The 15,533-nt window shown below is 41.9% G+C and overlaps 1 protein-coding gene across 1 annotated transcript in view; it reads left to right on the plus strand.

Moving 5' to 3' along the window:
* Nucleotides 1-12,044, plus strand: part of LOC112235687 (G protein-activated inward rectifier potassium channel 1-like) — a 31,590-nt gene extending 19,546 nt beyond the window's left edge. Inside the window, exon 3 of the mRNA XM_024404170.2 lies at nt 10,062-12,044. Within this exon, the coding sequence (XP_024259938.2) occupies nt 10,062-10,699 (638 nt within the window). The 3' untranslated portion in view covers nt 10,700-12,044. The remainder of the gene's footprint in view (nt 1-10,061) is intronic.
* The last annotated feature ends 3,489 nt before the right edge of the window (nt 12,045-15,533 follow it).

Consider the following 15,533-nt stretch of genomic DNA (forward strand, 5'->3'; position numbering starts at 1 on the left):
AACGTTAGGATTCTTTAGTCCATTATTGGGCTCGTTAAGACGGTGCTCATAGGCTTGTATATTACCATCAGCAGAGGCTATATGACACACATTGTGGACATCAAGCTATAATAATGACCAGCATTTGGCTACCAACAACTGGTAGACATGTTCACTTCCATGCTCACATGAGCCCATGATAATGCTCAGTGCTGCTGATTGAGAGGCTTTAGAGGTTGGTGGTAGGGACAGCATCCACCGAAACAACTTCCTGCTGAAGCCCCTCCTCCGATTGTCGATAGCAGTTGAAATTCCCAGGGATGAAATGCCCGCCTCATTCTCACAATATGTATCCCACTTCATAAAACGTTTTCAATTGCAATGGTCGAAAACTTCACTTAAAACTTTGCTTTGACAACAAAAAAAGATGATGTATAAAATGCAATTGCTAGCTCGATACTGTTACTGTCTTTACGCTTACGGAAAAACCCCACACGCATTCAAACTAATTATGCGTTCGAATCCAAGTGGGAATTTAGCCGTTGTGATGTCGTAAATACCAGTTGGGTGCGTTTGTGCTTTGAACTAGTTGAGAAACGCTGATTGGCTAATGGCCAACAAGCTACGTAAACCATCAACTAAAAGTACAGCTATCATGCCTGTAAACATGTTGTAGTGTTCAGAAACCATCGGAAATGGATACTTCCTCAATTCCCGATTTGGAAGACAATTTATCAATTCAAACGAACCGCATGGAACTATACATTGAAGTTTAGAAGACGTGTTGTCTTCCAAGTGGGGGGAATTGAATAAGTATCGCCAAGTAAAGCTCGGTCTAAAATGATCTGTGGTATGCTTTAAACTACCTACTATGTAACGGCTGTAAGGAAGCGTTCACATATCACCAGCATTCCCAAGTGTGTGACACAGACCTTAGGGCGTTATGGGTTTGTTTCCAAAGTTAAGAGCTGATTAGGAGAAAACCTCAAACCCAACTTTAAGGACCACATTACAATATTATAAACATTGATTTAAGAGTTTGTTAACATTTGGGAATGTTTTCTTGGGCGTGATCTAAGTTATTAGTATATGTGTTTTTGGCATTGAGAAATAGGCGCTACACTCTTTTCAAAGGGGGCATCTATTGGATGCTTATTCCCTCTGTCAGTTTGCTTCTCCATGCTGCTCTAGCTTAGTGCATCTCTTTAATAAAGAAGTAGTCAAGCAGGGATGCATTCTTCTGCTTGTCAGCAACAACCTTCAACATGATGCATTGTATTTAATTGTTGCTGCTCACCATTTTGTAAATTATTAAAGCATTCATATGTTAATGTCATTTATTACCAAAATGATCTGAACAGTGCTCTGATGCAAGGACAAGAGGGTTGAGTCGTGATTCTCTATTCACGGTCCAGATTCCCATTCTTGCTTCTGCTAGCGTTTTTTCTCATACAAAAACACTTCAGTTGCCTCTAAAGCCCTGATACCATGTCAGGGGACTGTGCTGACAGCCATATACTGGTGAGTGAGGGTGGGTGGATGAGTGCGTGTCTGTGCGTGTGTGTGTGGCTGTGTGCTTGCGTGCATGCACGTGTGTGTGTGTTTGTGAGAGGTTGTCTTACATCTGCAGATCCTTGTCTGTGATATAATTTAGAGGTCGGGGAGGACTCCTTACGCCCACCTTTCTCTCAGTGACTTGGGCTGTGGGTGTCGAAGTGCAGAAACATGCTAATCTGAATAACAAACAATCCTCTATTTGCATAATTATGTCCATTCTTAGCACCATTTGCATTTCATCGTTTCCCCCCAAAAAATGCAGGTTGTTGTGGGTGTTTTGTAAAACAAGCTCAGGAAATCACTTTTTGTGTTTTCTGAAGTCAAATGATGTGTATGTATTTTTTGATATGTAAGAACTGGGTAGAATGAAACAGGCATCTATCTACAGCCAGGATGCAAGACTCTGGTCCTCGAGGTCTGGGGACAATGGAGTTGTGCACCCCTGATATCCAGCATATGACTGAGACCATACAGCAAACAGAAAACAGCTCCTGTGGCTTCTATATTCTGGATAAGCTTATGTTAGAGACTCTGCTCCATGAATGCCAGTAAGCTTAGTGAGCCACCATCAAGCAGAAACTACTGACAAGCTTTCTGCTAGTCCACTTTCCATTCTCGGCACCCACAGAATCCGTTTTATCTTCCTGTCACTTTAGTGACTTGGCTGCTGTTCAATTTTGTTATATGACAAAAGCTAACTCCGTATTATCCAGCAGGACTGCATCTATTCCTCTGACACTTTGATAGACTCCCAAACACACAACCTCAGAGAGATCAACGTCCTCTGCAACGCCTCTTCAACCTCAGGAGGCTGAAGAAATTTGTCTTGTCACCAAAAGCACTCAAACTTCTACAGATGCACAATCGAGAGCATCCTGTCGGGCTGTATCACCGCCTGGTACGGCGACTGCTCCGCCCACAACCGTAAGGCTCTCCAGAGGGTAGTGAGGTCTGCACAATGCATCACCTGGGGGAAACTACCTGCCCTCTGGGACACCTACACCACCCGATGTCACAGGAACGCCATAAAGATCATCAAGGACAACAACCACCCGAGCCACTGCCTGTTCACCCCGCTATCATCCAGAAGGCGAGGTCAGTATAGGTGCATCAAAGCAGGGACAGAGAGACAGAAGCTGTTTTTCAATCTCAAGGCCATCAGACTGTTAAACAGACACCACTAACATTGAGTGGCTGCTGCCAACATACTGACTCAACTCCAGCCACTTTAATAATGGAAATTGATGTAAAAATGTACGACTAGCACTTTAAACAATGCCACTTAATATAATATAATGTTTACATACCATACATTACTCTTCTCATATGTATATATATATACTGTACTCTATATCATCTACTGCATCTTTATGTAATGCATGTATCACTAGCCACTTTAAACCATGCCACTTTGTTTACATACCCTACATTACTCATCTCATATGTATATACTGTACTCGATACCATCCACTGCATCTTGCCTATGCTGTTCTGTATCATCACTCATTCATATATCTTTATGTACATATTCTTTATCCCCTTACACTTGTGTGTATAAGGTAGTAGTTGTGGAATTGTTAGGTTAGATTACTCGTTGGTTACTACTGCATTGTCGGAACTAGAAGCACAAGCATTTCGCTACACTCGCATTAACATCTGCTAACCATGTGTATGTGACAAATACAATTTGATTTGATTTTAACACTCTCTCAATAGCAACACATTATTGCATCAGAAAGGTACAAGGTACTGTATATTCAATTTGAAGAGCAACATTCCCCTGGTTTCTTGTAGATTCACCAATTGGAAAAAGAAGGGAGTTGTAGTGTTTTTTTCACAGCTCAGTTTTTTTTTTTGCCTAATAATCTTTGATATGAAAACAGTACTGTGTTTTGCAGGACTTTTCACGTTTCAAATGCTGTCTAGAATTAAAACAGTCCCTGGAATTATTGCCCTCTAATTTCACTATCTCATTAAAAGTCAATATTCTTTACATGAATTAATGATCTTGCAGTAACATTGATGGGGCCATATCCAATTTCTACAGAGAAGGCATCACTGGGGAAGGAGTAGCTGGGTTTCCTAACTCCACGGTATGTACAGTACACCTGGGTGGAGTTGGGTTGAGATGACTGGGGGTGGAGTGTACCACCGAATACACCGAGTCGCTGCCAGTTCAAACAAGGAAACAGTCAGTAAATGTATTTGACAAAAGCTTTATTAAAAAGTGTGGATTTCAGCATACGAAGGAAGGCACGCAGCTACAGATGACAAACATGGGTATGCGGCATGGGTTTAAGAATGTACTTCTTTACAAGTATTGACTGACAGCGGCTCGGCGTAGTAGGAGGTTCAGTCCGCCCAAAGCCGTCCGCTCTCAACTCCATTGATGTGATGTACATTGTGGAGTTGAGAAAAACTTGGCCTAGAGGGCAGGTGTAAAGTGATATTACCCAATATGCTGAGATGGCTCTAAAACAAGCTGACCCTACCATTGGTATCTTTCTTTGGGACTTTGAAGACGTTTTTAGACTTGTGACAGACGGCCTATCCAGCAGTGCACATTACAGGGTATAAATTGGAAAATCGTCGAGAGGTCTGGACACAGAGCGCAGTCTGTGTCCCGTGAGGATGAAAGAGCAAGACAGATGGTAATAGAGGTGTATGAGAATAAAGGAACCTTTTGGTGTGCTTATTAAAGATGCTATTTGTAATATGAGATCCCGTCACTGATAAGTCAATATGAGATTTGACCAAAACAAACACACTTTGAGGAGAAGTGATGTGCTGGAACAGATACCGGGGGCATACAGACAATCAAACCAGGTCACCGTGGTCAGGAACTAGGCGACATGATGCATCATCCAGTATTGAGTGATATAACCAGTGGTTTTAAGGATGGTTGTTTCGCTTGGGATGGTCAAAGACAAAAAATTTACTTTTGTGTTGGATATTGTATGTACGCCACATTTGCCTCGAGTTGCACTCAAAGGTGACGATCCAAATAGCCTTTATATGGTGTGTTTATGCTTACGTATCGTTGGTAGATTTGGTTTCCATAGAAACACACAGTTCCAGGCAGGTATGACGATTACGTAAGGTCTTATTAAAACAAAAACAACCACACTTGTTTTCCATACAGCTGTGGCACAATTTCTGATGTTTTTCTTGTCATTGTTACAATTGCTTTCTCTCCTCTTCTAACGCTCACAATAAAAATGTTTTGCAGTGTTTAATTGTGCTCATATCACCTCCATGTTTCCAAATGGTTATGATGGCAATTTGTCTGTAATTGTTTCTTTTTCCCAACGGAAGGGAAATCACAGAGCAGCCTCTTCACTGAGATTGATGGCTTTTAGTATATGGATGCAGGAAGCTACCTACTTACGCAACACCAAATTACCTTCTTGTAAACTGTTGATGGTGCTTTTACAAAATAGCTGGGCTCTCCTCCAATATGAAGCCACTCAATAGGATGCAGGTCAGAAAACAGAGAGTTACCCAACAGTGAGTCATCACAAGTTTGATTATCTGATCTCAGAGAAGCAATGTGATTATCCTTATTGTGTGCCAATCACTATAGATTACTGAGTATTATTATGTTACAGAATAAATGGAGGAAATATAATGATTTATTTGTGGCTTCAATAACTCCTGTCACACCCTCCGGGCCAGTTCCGTTGAACTTTATCACAATATTTTAAATATCCTCTACTGATTATGCTCCATTAAGTGGTGTGTTATATTGATTTTTAATATGTTCTGTGTCTCTGGCAGTCTTTTAGATGTGACTTTTAGCTTACAGTGTTGTTGACTAATATAGCAGAGAGGCTCAGTTGGTAGAGCATGGTGCTTCCTATGCCAGGGTTGTGGGTTCAATTCCTGCTGGGACCACACATACATAAATGTATGCACAACCAAAGATTTCAAGACTAAAGGCTGGGTGTGTTCGTAAATTGTAACAGTCCCTCCTGCAGCAAAGCACCTTCACAACATGATGCTGCCACCCCCGTGCTTCACGGTTAGGATAGGGTTCTTCTGCTTGCAAGCCTCCCCCTTTTTCCTCCAAACATAACGATGGTCATTATGGCCAAACAGTACTATTTTTGTTTAATCAGACCAGAGGATATTTCTCCAAAAAGTATGATCTTTGTCCCCATGTGCAGTTGCAAACCGTAGTCTGGCTTTTTTAATGCGGTTTTGGAGCAGTGGCTTCTTCCTTGCTGAGCGGCCTTTCAGGTTATGTCGATATAGGACTCGTTTTACTGTGGACATAAATACTTTTGTACCTGTTTCCTCCAGCATCTGTTCTGGAATTGATTTGCACTTTTCGCACCAAAGTACGTTCATCTCTAGGAGACAGAACGCATCTCCTTCCTGTGCGGTATGACAGCTGCGTAGTCCCGTGGTGATTATACTTGCGTACTATTGTTTGTGCCGATGAATGTGATATCTTCAGGTGTTTGGAAATTGCTCCCAAGGATGAACCAGAATTGTGGAGGTCTACAATTTTTATTCTGCAGTCTTGGCTGATTTATTTAGATTTCCCCATGATGTCAAGCAAAGAGGCACTGAGTTTGAAGGTAGGCCTTGAAATACATCCACAGGCACCATTCCAATTGACTCAAATTATGTCAATTAGCCTATCAGAGGCTTCTAAAGCCATGACATAATTTTCTGGAATTTTCCAAGCTGTTTAAAGACACAGTCAACTTAGTGTATGTAAACTTCTGACCCACTGGAATTGTGATAAGTGAAATAATCTGTCTGTAAACAATTGTTGGAAAAAACATTTGTTTCATGCACAAAGTAGATGTCCTCACTGACTTGCAAAAACTATAGTTTGTTTACAAGAAATTGTAATGACTACGAGTTTTAATGACTACAACAAGTGTATGTAAACTTCCAACTTCAACTGTAGGCCTATGGGTATACATAAGCTCTGACATTTGAATGAATCATCACCTTAGAAAGCACTGTCCATTTCGTTGTTTTAGGCTTTAAACAACATCCACTAGGATCATGTTTTCCACTCAGTTTCAACCTGTTGTTGAACTTCTTACTTCAAATTGATCAATCACAATTTTAAAAGGAAGATACTGTTTTAATGATAAGTGTTTGATTTGATTTTCGATCCCATTTGCATCGATGTCCGAGTGGTTAGAGGGACAACAGAGCACTCGACACGAAAGCACTCAGAACTGCAGAGCGATAGGGCAGAAATAATACTCAGAATACTCTGACCGTACTCAATGTTCCCTTGGGCACATCTGTGACTTGACTGTGACTATTAAAAACTGTTATCAGCGGATTACTTCATGGACCGTGGAAACAGTGGCAGAAACACAGATGATCATAACTTCAATTAAAGATAAACAATACCCACTGTAACATGATCTTTAATTTCTTTGAACGCTTATTAATTAATTCCTTAAGAATTCTGATTCATTAATTGCTGCATCAACATTTTTAAACTAGTAGGCCAGTAGTTAGTATACAATGCGTGATATTGATATCAGGGCAACCACTCAGCTTCTAATGGACTTGAACAAGGCTCCAAGAACACAAGTGCTTCCAGCATTTTTATAGCTTCCATACTTAGTTAAAAGGAAATGTAAGAAGTGGCTCAGTTCAATGTCCTGGACTGACAAATGGTCAGATGTTGATCTCATCCCTGTTATAATTCGTTTTTGCTTAATGAATTCATGAAATGAATTATGGGGCGGCTGTGTAAAATACCGCCTCCCGTAGCCATGTTTTCCTAGACATTCAAATGTACAAAAGGTTGTTGCATGGAGCTCTGCGCAGGGTGAATTGATACAATGCAAGTAATCAGATCATGTAACTGTAATTACGATAGCATCTGCCGAATAACAGGGACGAGAGGGTTATCCTGAAGATGAACCCGTAGCTTTATGTAAAACAAATTCATGTTGCGGCTCATTAATTCAAAACCTCATCATTCAAACCTCGTTATATTAATTTGTTTACGGGGATATGAGTGGAGTGTTTATTAAGCATTCACGATGCCTGGTGCTCATGATCGAGTATCTTAAATCCATGGAACTGAACCTTGTAAACTTGAAACTTTCCTTCACTGAGCCTTGATGGCAGCATGGCTGACCACACTGAGCTTGCTAAAAGAGTATAGCAGAAACCTGTCTCATATGACCTATCTTATCTACACCACATGGCCAAAAGTATATGGACACCTGTTCGTCAAACATCTCATTCCAAAATCATGGGCATTAATATGGAGTTGGTCCTCCCTTTGCTGCTATAACAGCCTCCACTCTTCTGGGAAGGCTTTCCACTAGATGTTGGAACATTGCTGCGGGGACTTGCTTCCGTTCAGCCATGAGCATTAGTGAGGTCGGCCGCTGATGTTGAGCGATTAGGCTCGGCTCACAGTCGCCGTTCCAATTCATCCCACGGGTGTTCGGTGGGGTTGAGGTCAGACCTCTGTGCAGGCCAGTCAAGTTCTTCCACACCGATCTTGACAATTTCTGTATGGACCTCACTTTGTGCACAAGGGCATTGTCATGCTGAAGCAACAAAGGGCCTTCCCCAAAGTGTTGCCACAAAGATGGAAGCACAGAACCGTCTAGAATGTCATTGTATGCAGTAGCATTAAGATTTTCCTTCACTGTACTCACTAAGGGGCCTAGCCCAAACCATGAAAAACAGCCCCAAACCATTATACCTCCTCCACCTAACTTTACAGTTGGCACCATGCATTCAGGCAGGTAGCGTTCTCCTGGCATCTGCCAAACCCAGATGTGTCTGTCAGACTGCCAGATGGTGAAGCATGATTCAACACTCCACTTTTCAAGAGTGCAATGACGGCAAGCTTTACACCACAATGGCAGCTGTGTGCGGCTGCTCAGCCATGGAAACCCATTTCATGAAGCTCCCGATGAACAGTTATTGTGCTGACGTTGCTTCCAGAGGCAGATTGGAACTCGGTACTGAGTGTTGCAACCGAGGACTGCCGATTTTTACGCGCTTCAGCACTCGTGGTCCCGTTCTGTGAGCTTGTGTGGCCTACCACTTTGCGGCTGAGCCGTTGTTGCTCCTAGATGTTTCCACTTCAGAATAACAGCACTTACAGTTGACCTGGGCAGCTCTAGCAGGGCAGAAATTGGCTGAAATTGCCGAATCCACACATTTGAAGGGGTGTCCACATAGTTGAATTTTGAATTTGAAGTCCCATGAATGGTAATATATCTTTTAACTTCCCAAAGAGATATGAGTTGTCAGGAAAGTCCATTGGACTCATTGCACCCTTGTCTTTGCTAAGCTTCCTGTGGTCCAGCATTGAAGTCATTTGATTATTTAAAATGCTCTCTTCTAGTTCCTAACCAAGGTCACTGTATGAACTGAATTGATGAGTAACAAAAGGCTCCGGGGTGACTTAGACAGAAGTCATCTACTCATTTCGGGAAACTTTTTGAAAGTGTCAACACGATTCACTGCCTCTGAAATAGCAATTGTTTCCCTATCAATGAAAGCAGTTTTTTAGGAATAAAGATGTCCAGTCGTTTTAATGTTGAACAATTGTTTCCCTAGCGATGAAAGGCTAAATGAAAGAAGTCTTTTAGGAATAAAGATGCCGAGTCTTTGTAATGTTGTACAATTGTTTCCCTATCAAAGAAAGGCAAAATGAAAGCAGTCTTTTGGGAATAAAGATGTCGAGTCATTGTAATGTTGTACTCCGGCCAAAGACAATGAATCCCGCTCGGGTGCACTGTACTGTATGCATTATGTGATAGATGAATGCTTGTAGTTGCTTATTTTCAGGCTCCCGGTATTGCTGCTCAAACATGAATGAGAACAAGAAGATACGCGTTACAAATGTGCACCACAGTGGCACCTTTAGTAGTGCATCATCTTAGCACTAATGTAGTGAATGACCAGTGACAGATGATGACCAATTAAGACATTGGTTGTGTGCTTTTTTTAAAATCACCTTAAAGAGTTATTGGGGAGAAGGAATGGCTGAGTTATTTTCTTGTCAGACCGGAGGAAATCTCTGAAAGCCAACATTGTTTATATGGTAGTGCTTTTCATCTCATAAGTAATTGCTGTACGGCCTCTAGGCCAGTACTGATATTCTCTGTTTCTTTCTCAAATTACTGAGGAATTAGTGTTGTATGGAACCTGAGCATCAAATAATTGTTTTTTTTGTAGGTACATTTCTCTGTTATATGTACTAATTAATCAAGTACATTTTGTGAGTGATATTGTTTGATGAATGAAAACAATCTTTTATGAACACTTCATTGGCACTGCGCCAGGCATGTAATTGAGTAAGGGTTGCTGTTTGATTATGAAGTGTTTGTTTAACGCTGTGCTAGTCAAATATTTCATCTCCACAGCATTAGCCTTGTGTGCCTTGTGCACTGACAATCTGACATAATTCTCTGCGGTAGAGTCGAAGTCATCAAGTTCATTTCCTGCAATAATGACAATCAATCCAATCAACCATGATCTTTTTGTTTCTCTGTTTTGTCTGTGTTTGACAGGGATGACTTGCCAAGCGAGGACCTCTTACACTGAGGACGAGGTTCTATGGGGACATCGTTTCTTCCCAGTCATCTCCCTGGAGGAGGGGTTCTTCAAGGTGGACTACTCTCAGTTTCACGCCACGTTTGAGGTCAACACTCCCCCGTACAGTGTGAAGGAGCAGGAGGAAAACCTGCTCATGTCCTCTCCACTCATGGCCCCGTCCCTGTGCAACAGCGGCGAGGGAGGGAAGAACAGCTCCATGGACTGCCTGGAGAACCTGGAGGACAAGGAGAGCACCACCACCAAGCTGCCATCCAAGCTGCAGAAGATGCAAGGGGGCGGCTGCGGACGGGACGGGCTGCCCATGCCTAGGAAGCTGCTGAGGATGAGCTCCACCACTTCGGAGATGATCTACCCCGGGAGCATGGGGGAGCTTCCCATGAAGCTGCAGCGCATCAGCTCCGTCCCAGGCGTCTCCGATGAGAAACCGATGAGCAAGATGGTCTCCAAGATCAGCTCCGATCCCATCAGCCAATCCGTGGCAGACTTGCCCCCCAAGCTGCTAAGGATGCAGGGGGGAGGGGGGGTAGGGGGCCGAATGGACGGACACCTGCCCCCGAAACTCAGAAAGATGAATTCCGACCGCTTCACGTAGAATGGGCAGCCCGTTTTAACTTATCACACGCCATACCCTTATTCCAACCCTTGTATTATTTCAAATTTATTAAAAGACATGATTCTTATACTCAAGAAAATGTAGTGTATATATTCGTACAGATATACCTTATATAAAGGGGGAGGGTGATGGAATACAGAACATTTGTTCCTGGATGGAAGCATACGTGCTATGATGAAAGACCTCTGATTTTTTCAGGACAATGTACGATTAGCACAATCTGGCATGTCCAATACACTAACCGCATGCAAAACAGATTCGCTCTAATTTCTGGCATGACATTTACTGCTGTATTATTTTACAGAGATGATTTGAACAGTGACATTACTTACAATGGGTCCGAACATTTGCACAACGCCACGAGTTTTACAAAAATGGAAAACCTACATTACATGGGTCTAATTTACGGCGGAGAAGGCTGCATACATTTGATTTGAGTTGGCCGCTTTGGTTGTTTACTGTAAAATTGTGTGGCAACGCTCTGTTGAATTGCATGCTACTATTATTGTCTTAGCTAGACAAAGGTAATAGACACAGATGTTTAGCCTTTACTATATTACCTTGTTTCCATTTCCACGTTTGTTCACGGCTGTATTTTTGCTATTTCATGTATAGGAGGATGTCTTACCATGTGCGATTTTTACACCTTCCTTAGTTCAGCAAGCGTACTGTATGTTGCTGGGCGACGCAATCTATATTTGCAAATGCATGGTCCACATCATATGACAGATTGGAACTGGGCACAATCTTATTAAGCAACGTGAGCTTACTTTTCAAGGTAACACTTATGTTGGAAGGGCCAATACTACCGCCTTATAAGCACAACATAACCATTACACAACACACAGGACACTATTTCGGGTACTGTTCATGGCAGGAATCATTTACGGTGTTTTGACAAATGTCCTGAGCAGTACTGTACAATGCCTCTTTTACATGGAAGTTAAAACAACTGAACACACGGTCGTGTATGCCTTCTCAAACAGTCGTTTTGAAGTTCAAATGATTATTTATTCGACTTTTCATTGAAAACATGTGCACCAAAATTTCGAGTTAACTGTCACCGCATAGATCTAGATTTAGAGGTGGACCTATATTTAGGAAAAAGTAACCACCTTTGTCTTAAGAGTCTATTATGCTCTCTCTTTAACTAAAGCAATAATGTTATTCTTAATGACTATAATCTTTATATACCCACAGGGTCTGCAGCAGCCCCATTACCAGTATATTTACTGAATCAATGCCATGGAACCTGGTCCTACTAAAACCACCAATGACATTGTATGATACTCAAACTCTTCAGGAATAAAGATCTAAGAGGCAATTGTTGACACGTTGATTTAATGGGACACGGGTAGCTTGCTTTTTGCACTGTCACTGTCAAATAAATAAAAAGTCTTGCATAGAAGACCCGAAATGTGTTAAAAAAGTCTAGTTGTTATGGACATTACATAATATGGTACAATATGTATCGAATGTACTATATGAATGTATGATTGGGGTTTATAGAGTTACCAAAAATAGTTTATTATATAATTCAATGCAGTATCATATCAAGCTTGCCGTTAGTTAAGTCTATTCTCTATCCAGAGATAAGCCTTTGTTCAGAATCTTAATAAGCTATTTCTAATATATGAGATAGATATGAATATGAGAGCTCCTGATGCCATTATCCTCAGTGGTTCTGGAGTAGAGTCTAAATCCTCATTATGCACCTTAAATCAGCACTTACCGCTACTGAGCCAATTTCACTTTTATCACCAAGGAGATCTTTGCAGCCGGTGCCATTTGCCTTTATCATCTGCCCTGAGAGCGGCGGTGTCACTGAGATCTCTATCCATTAAAGGTTTCATAACCGCACCCCCCAAAAAGAAAAACTGCACCAGCACTGCATTCATTGACTTCTGTGAACTTTGAAGACGTCGAATCTTTGTCATATGTTCTATGTCCCCCACAATTCATGGAACAAGACGGGGAATAACAGAAACTCTGACTTGCGATGCTGCTCAGACACGTTGGTTGAATTAGAATTAGCAGAGCAAATTTCATTGAATTCAATTCCAGGGCTCTGCTGATGTGGCTCTCTTTGTTTCATTGGCTGTCGAGGGTTTTATAAAGTGTAAAGGGAACTTAACCGCAATAAAAGGCAAAAAGGCATGTTGATATCTGAAGCGTTAAATACGCAAAGGAGGTATGAAAATGTTCATGCTTTTTCATACCAATATCCAGGAAAGTGAGGCTGCCTATTGCAATGGAACTGCAGTAATTGGCAGCTGATTAGGCAAATACATTAAATTTAGAGCTGGCTAGTAATGCACTTAAAATGACTCAATTCTCCGTTTTCGTCCATCAGCGGTTCCACAGAATCCAAGCGGTTGTAAAATAAAGACCCTCTCTCCATCGATTTGTTTTCTAAATAACAGAAATGTTCTTCCATTCAGCAATTTGCAATTATAATGGCACTTTGTTTTCATATCACGACAACAGTGGCACTGAGTTAAATATTAAACGCTAAATATAGCCTGTTGACTTTACGACACTGACTGTTTGCGCCTCTCTCTCTCTCTCTCTCTCTCTCGGTGAGTGACAGCCGAGAAGACCCTTTAGGAATTCTACATTTAAATCATCTGCACCAGAGTTATGCTGTCCCTAAATAGCTATATGGAGTAGTTGGTTTATGTCGGACACATCTTAGATTCAATTATAGGAAAGTGATTCCATCATCGTCAAATTCAATTAGTGACATACCCGTACAGAGAACGTGAAGTGCCAATTGTTGCATGTAAGGGGATTCTTTGAGATCAGAGTGGAAATGTAATGGGGTTCCACTATAATCAGAAAATACAGTATTGCAGTGCTGTCGTTGCATTCATGCTCCATCTGTAATATTGTACGTGTCAGTGGTTTCATGGAACTTAAAAACCAACCTTCACCAACATGGTACGGCTACTAGAGTGATGTTGGAACATTATACTGGAGGACAATCTCACATGGTTTAAAGTGATGACCCGCTTCTGTCCAGGGACACTGAAAGCCATTTGCCTTGAGGATGAGTTTACAGAACTGTATGGGGATTTCCCATTTATTTAGACGTTTATGTGGTTCCTCTGCATTTGGACTCATGACTCATGTGAGCACAAAGGTGCTAGTTGGGTCAACAAAACTAGCGTTAGGGTGTTTGTTGATGCTCAAGGGATTATTGAACAGCACGCGGGTTCATGGTACCCCGACACACTGACAAAAGCAGGAGGAGTTGCCTTTCTTTGTCATTTTATACTGTAGCTATTGCCATTGTACGTCTAGACATCGACAAATGTGGAGCTCATTGTTAGTATGTGATTGGAGAAAGATGTTGCTATTCAAATTTCACCCCATTTCTCCTGCTGCTGGAACAATGACAGTCATAACAATCGAGCCTTACGTCATTGAAACCGACGTTGCCTTGGGATTCATCCAAGGTTCTGTTGACGATGCCTCTGATGCTGTAACTCAGATGTACCCTTTCAAATCCACATGTTACATGTGCCATAATGACTTCATTCAACAAAGGCCAAGACTGACAGGAGAGGCGAGAGAAGTGCATTGCCGACTGAAGCTGAGGGGGCATAAACGGGTTGTGTAGGGTGAACAATGTTTTTGTCACAATCCCTCCAATCCAGTACATTTGCAGAATTTCAGTGATCAAAGTTGAGTCAGCAAGGAAGGATATTACTGTGAGGGTAAGATTAAGATGGTAGGAGAGAGTGAGAAGAGAGAGGGACAGGGAGAGAGTGAGAAGAGGGAGAGAGAGATACTTTCCTGTATTTTTGTCTGATTCTGTCAAGGCTTGTTCCACAGATTCACACCTCTCCGAATTCCTGTAACACAAAGAAAGCCAGCGAGGCTGAATTGCTATTTTTAGTTTATTGACGAACAAAACCTTAAGAACGATGATACATTTGGTGTGGTGCCAGAGACTGTTCTACAGTCTGTATGTAAAAAAAGATCAAATTAAGTCAAAACAGTCCATATCCAAACCTTTACTCTTCAACCAGTATTGGGAAGTATGGTAAATTGTAAGAAAAGGCTCATGAACCCACGTAAAAGACACAGACAATTAGACACACAGTTCACAAGATCAATGGGAGAGAGAGAAGCCCCCCCCCCGCACACGCACACACACACACACACACACACCCAAGCACTCTTTTATTCTCTCTCTATTTTTTCTCTTTCTATCTTTTCGCTCGCTCTCCAACATGTGCCCCCACCCCCGACTCCCTCCACACATACACACAGGGACGCATACTCACAAACATATGCAACCTAACAGATGCCTCGTCTCTGGTGTATTGTATTTGTAAGAGAACTCTGGTGTAGGCGTCGGCAAAACAGCTCTGCACCTGAGTCAGAATCCATCTCGGCTCGAGTCGCCAGCAGCGAACGCACTGGAAAAGCGCTGAGGGGGAATCGCACCAGGCTCACTCTCTCTGGAATACTGTGCCTCTGTCCCAAATGGTACCCTCCTTTTGACCAGGGCCCATATGACTCTGATCAAAATAGTGTACTATATGGAATAGGGTGCCATTTCAGACACAGCCTGTTGACACTCTCCTTATTTACTTTCCCCCATCTCATGTTTGCTGTGAGATCCCCGTACAACTGTTGCCCTCCTTCTCTGCCAATATGATTTTGTTTACAGTGTGAGCACAGCCAGCAAACAACTAAATTGGTTCTGTGAAGGTTCCCAGAACATTAGTTGCTGCAAATGTTCTCATAACACAGAAACTGTCCAGTCGTGCTGATGATTATATAATGTTTGTATAAAACATTC

Source organism: Oncorhynchus tshawytscha, linkage group LG03 (assembly GCF_018296145.1).
Source record: "Oncorhynchus tshawytscha isolate Ot180627B linkage group LG03, Otsh_v2.0, whole genome shotgun sequence".
In the NCBI taxonomy this organism is placed as follows: Eukaryota; Metazoa; Chordata; class Actinopteri; order Salmoniformes; family Salmonidae; genus Oncorhynchus; species Oncorhynchus tshawytscha.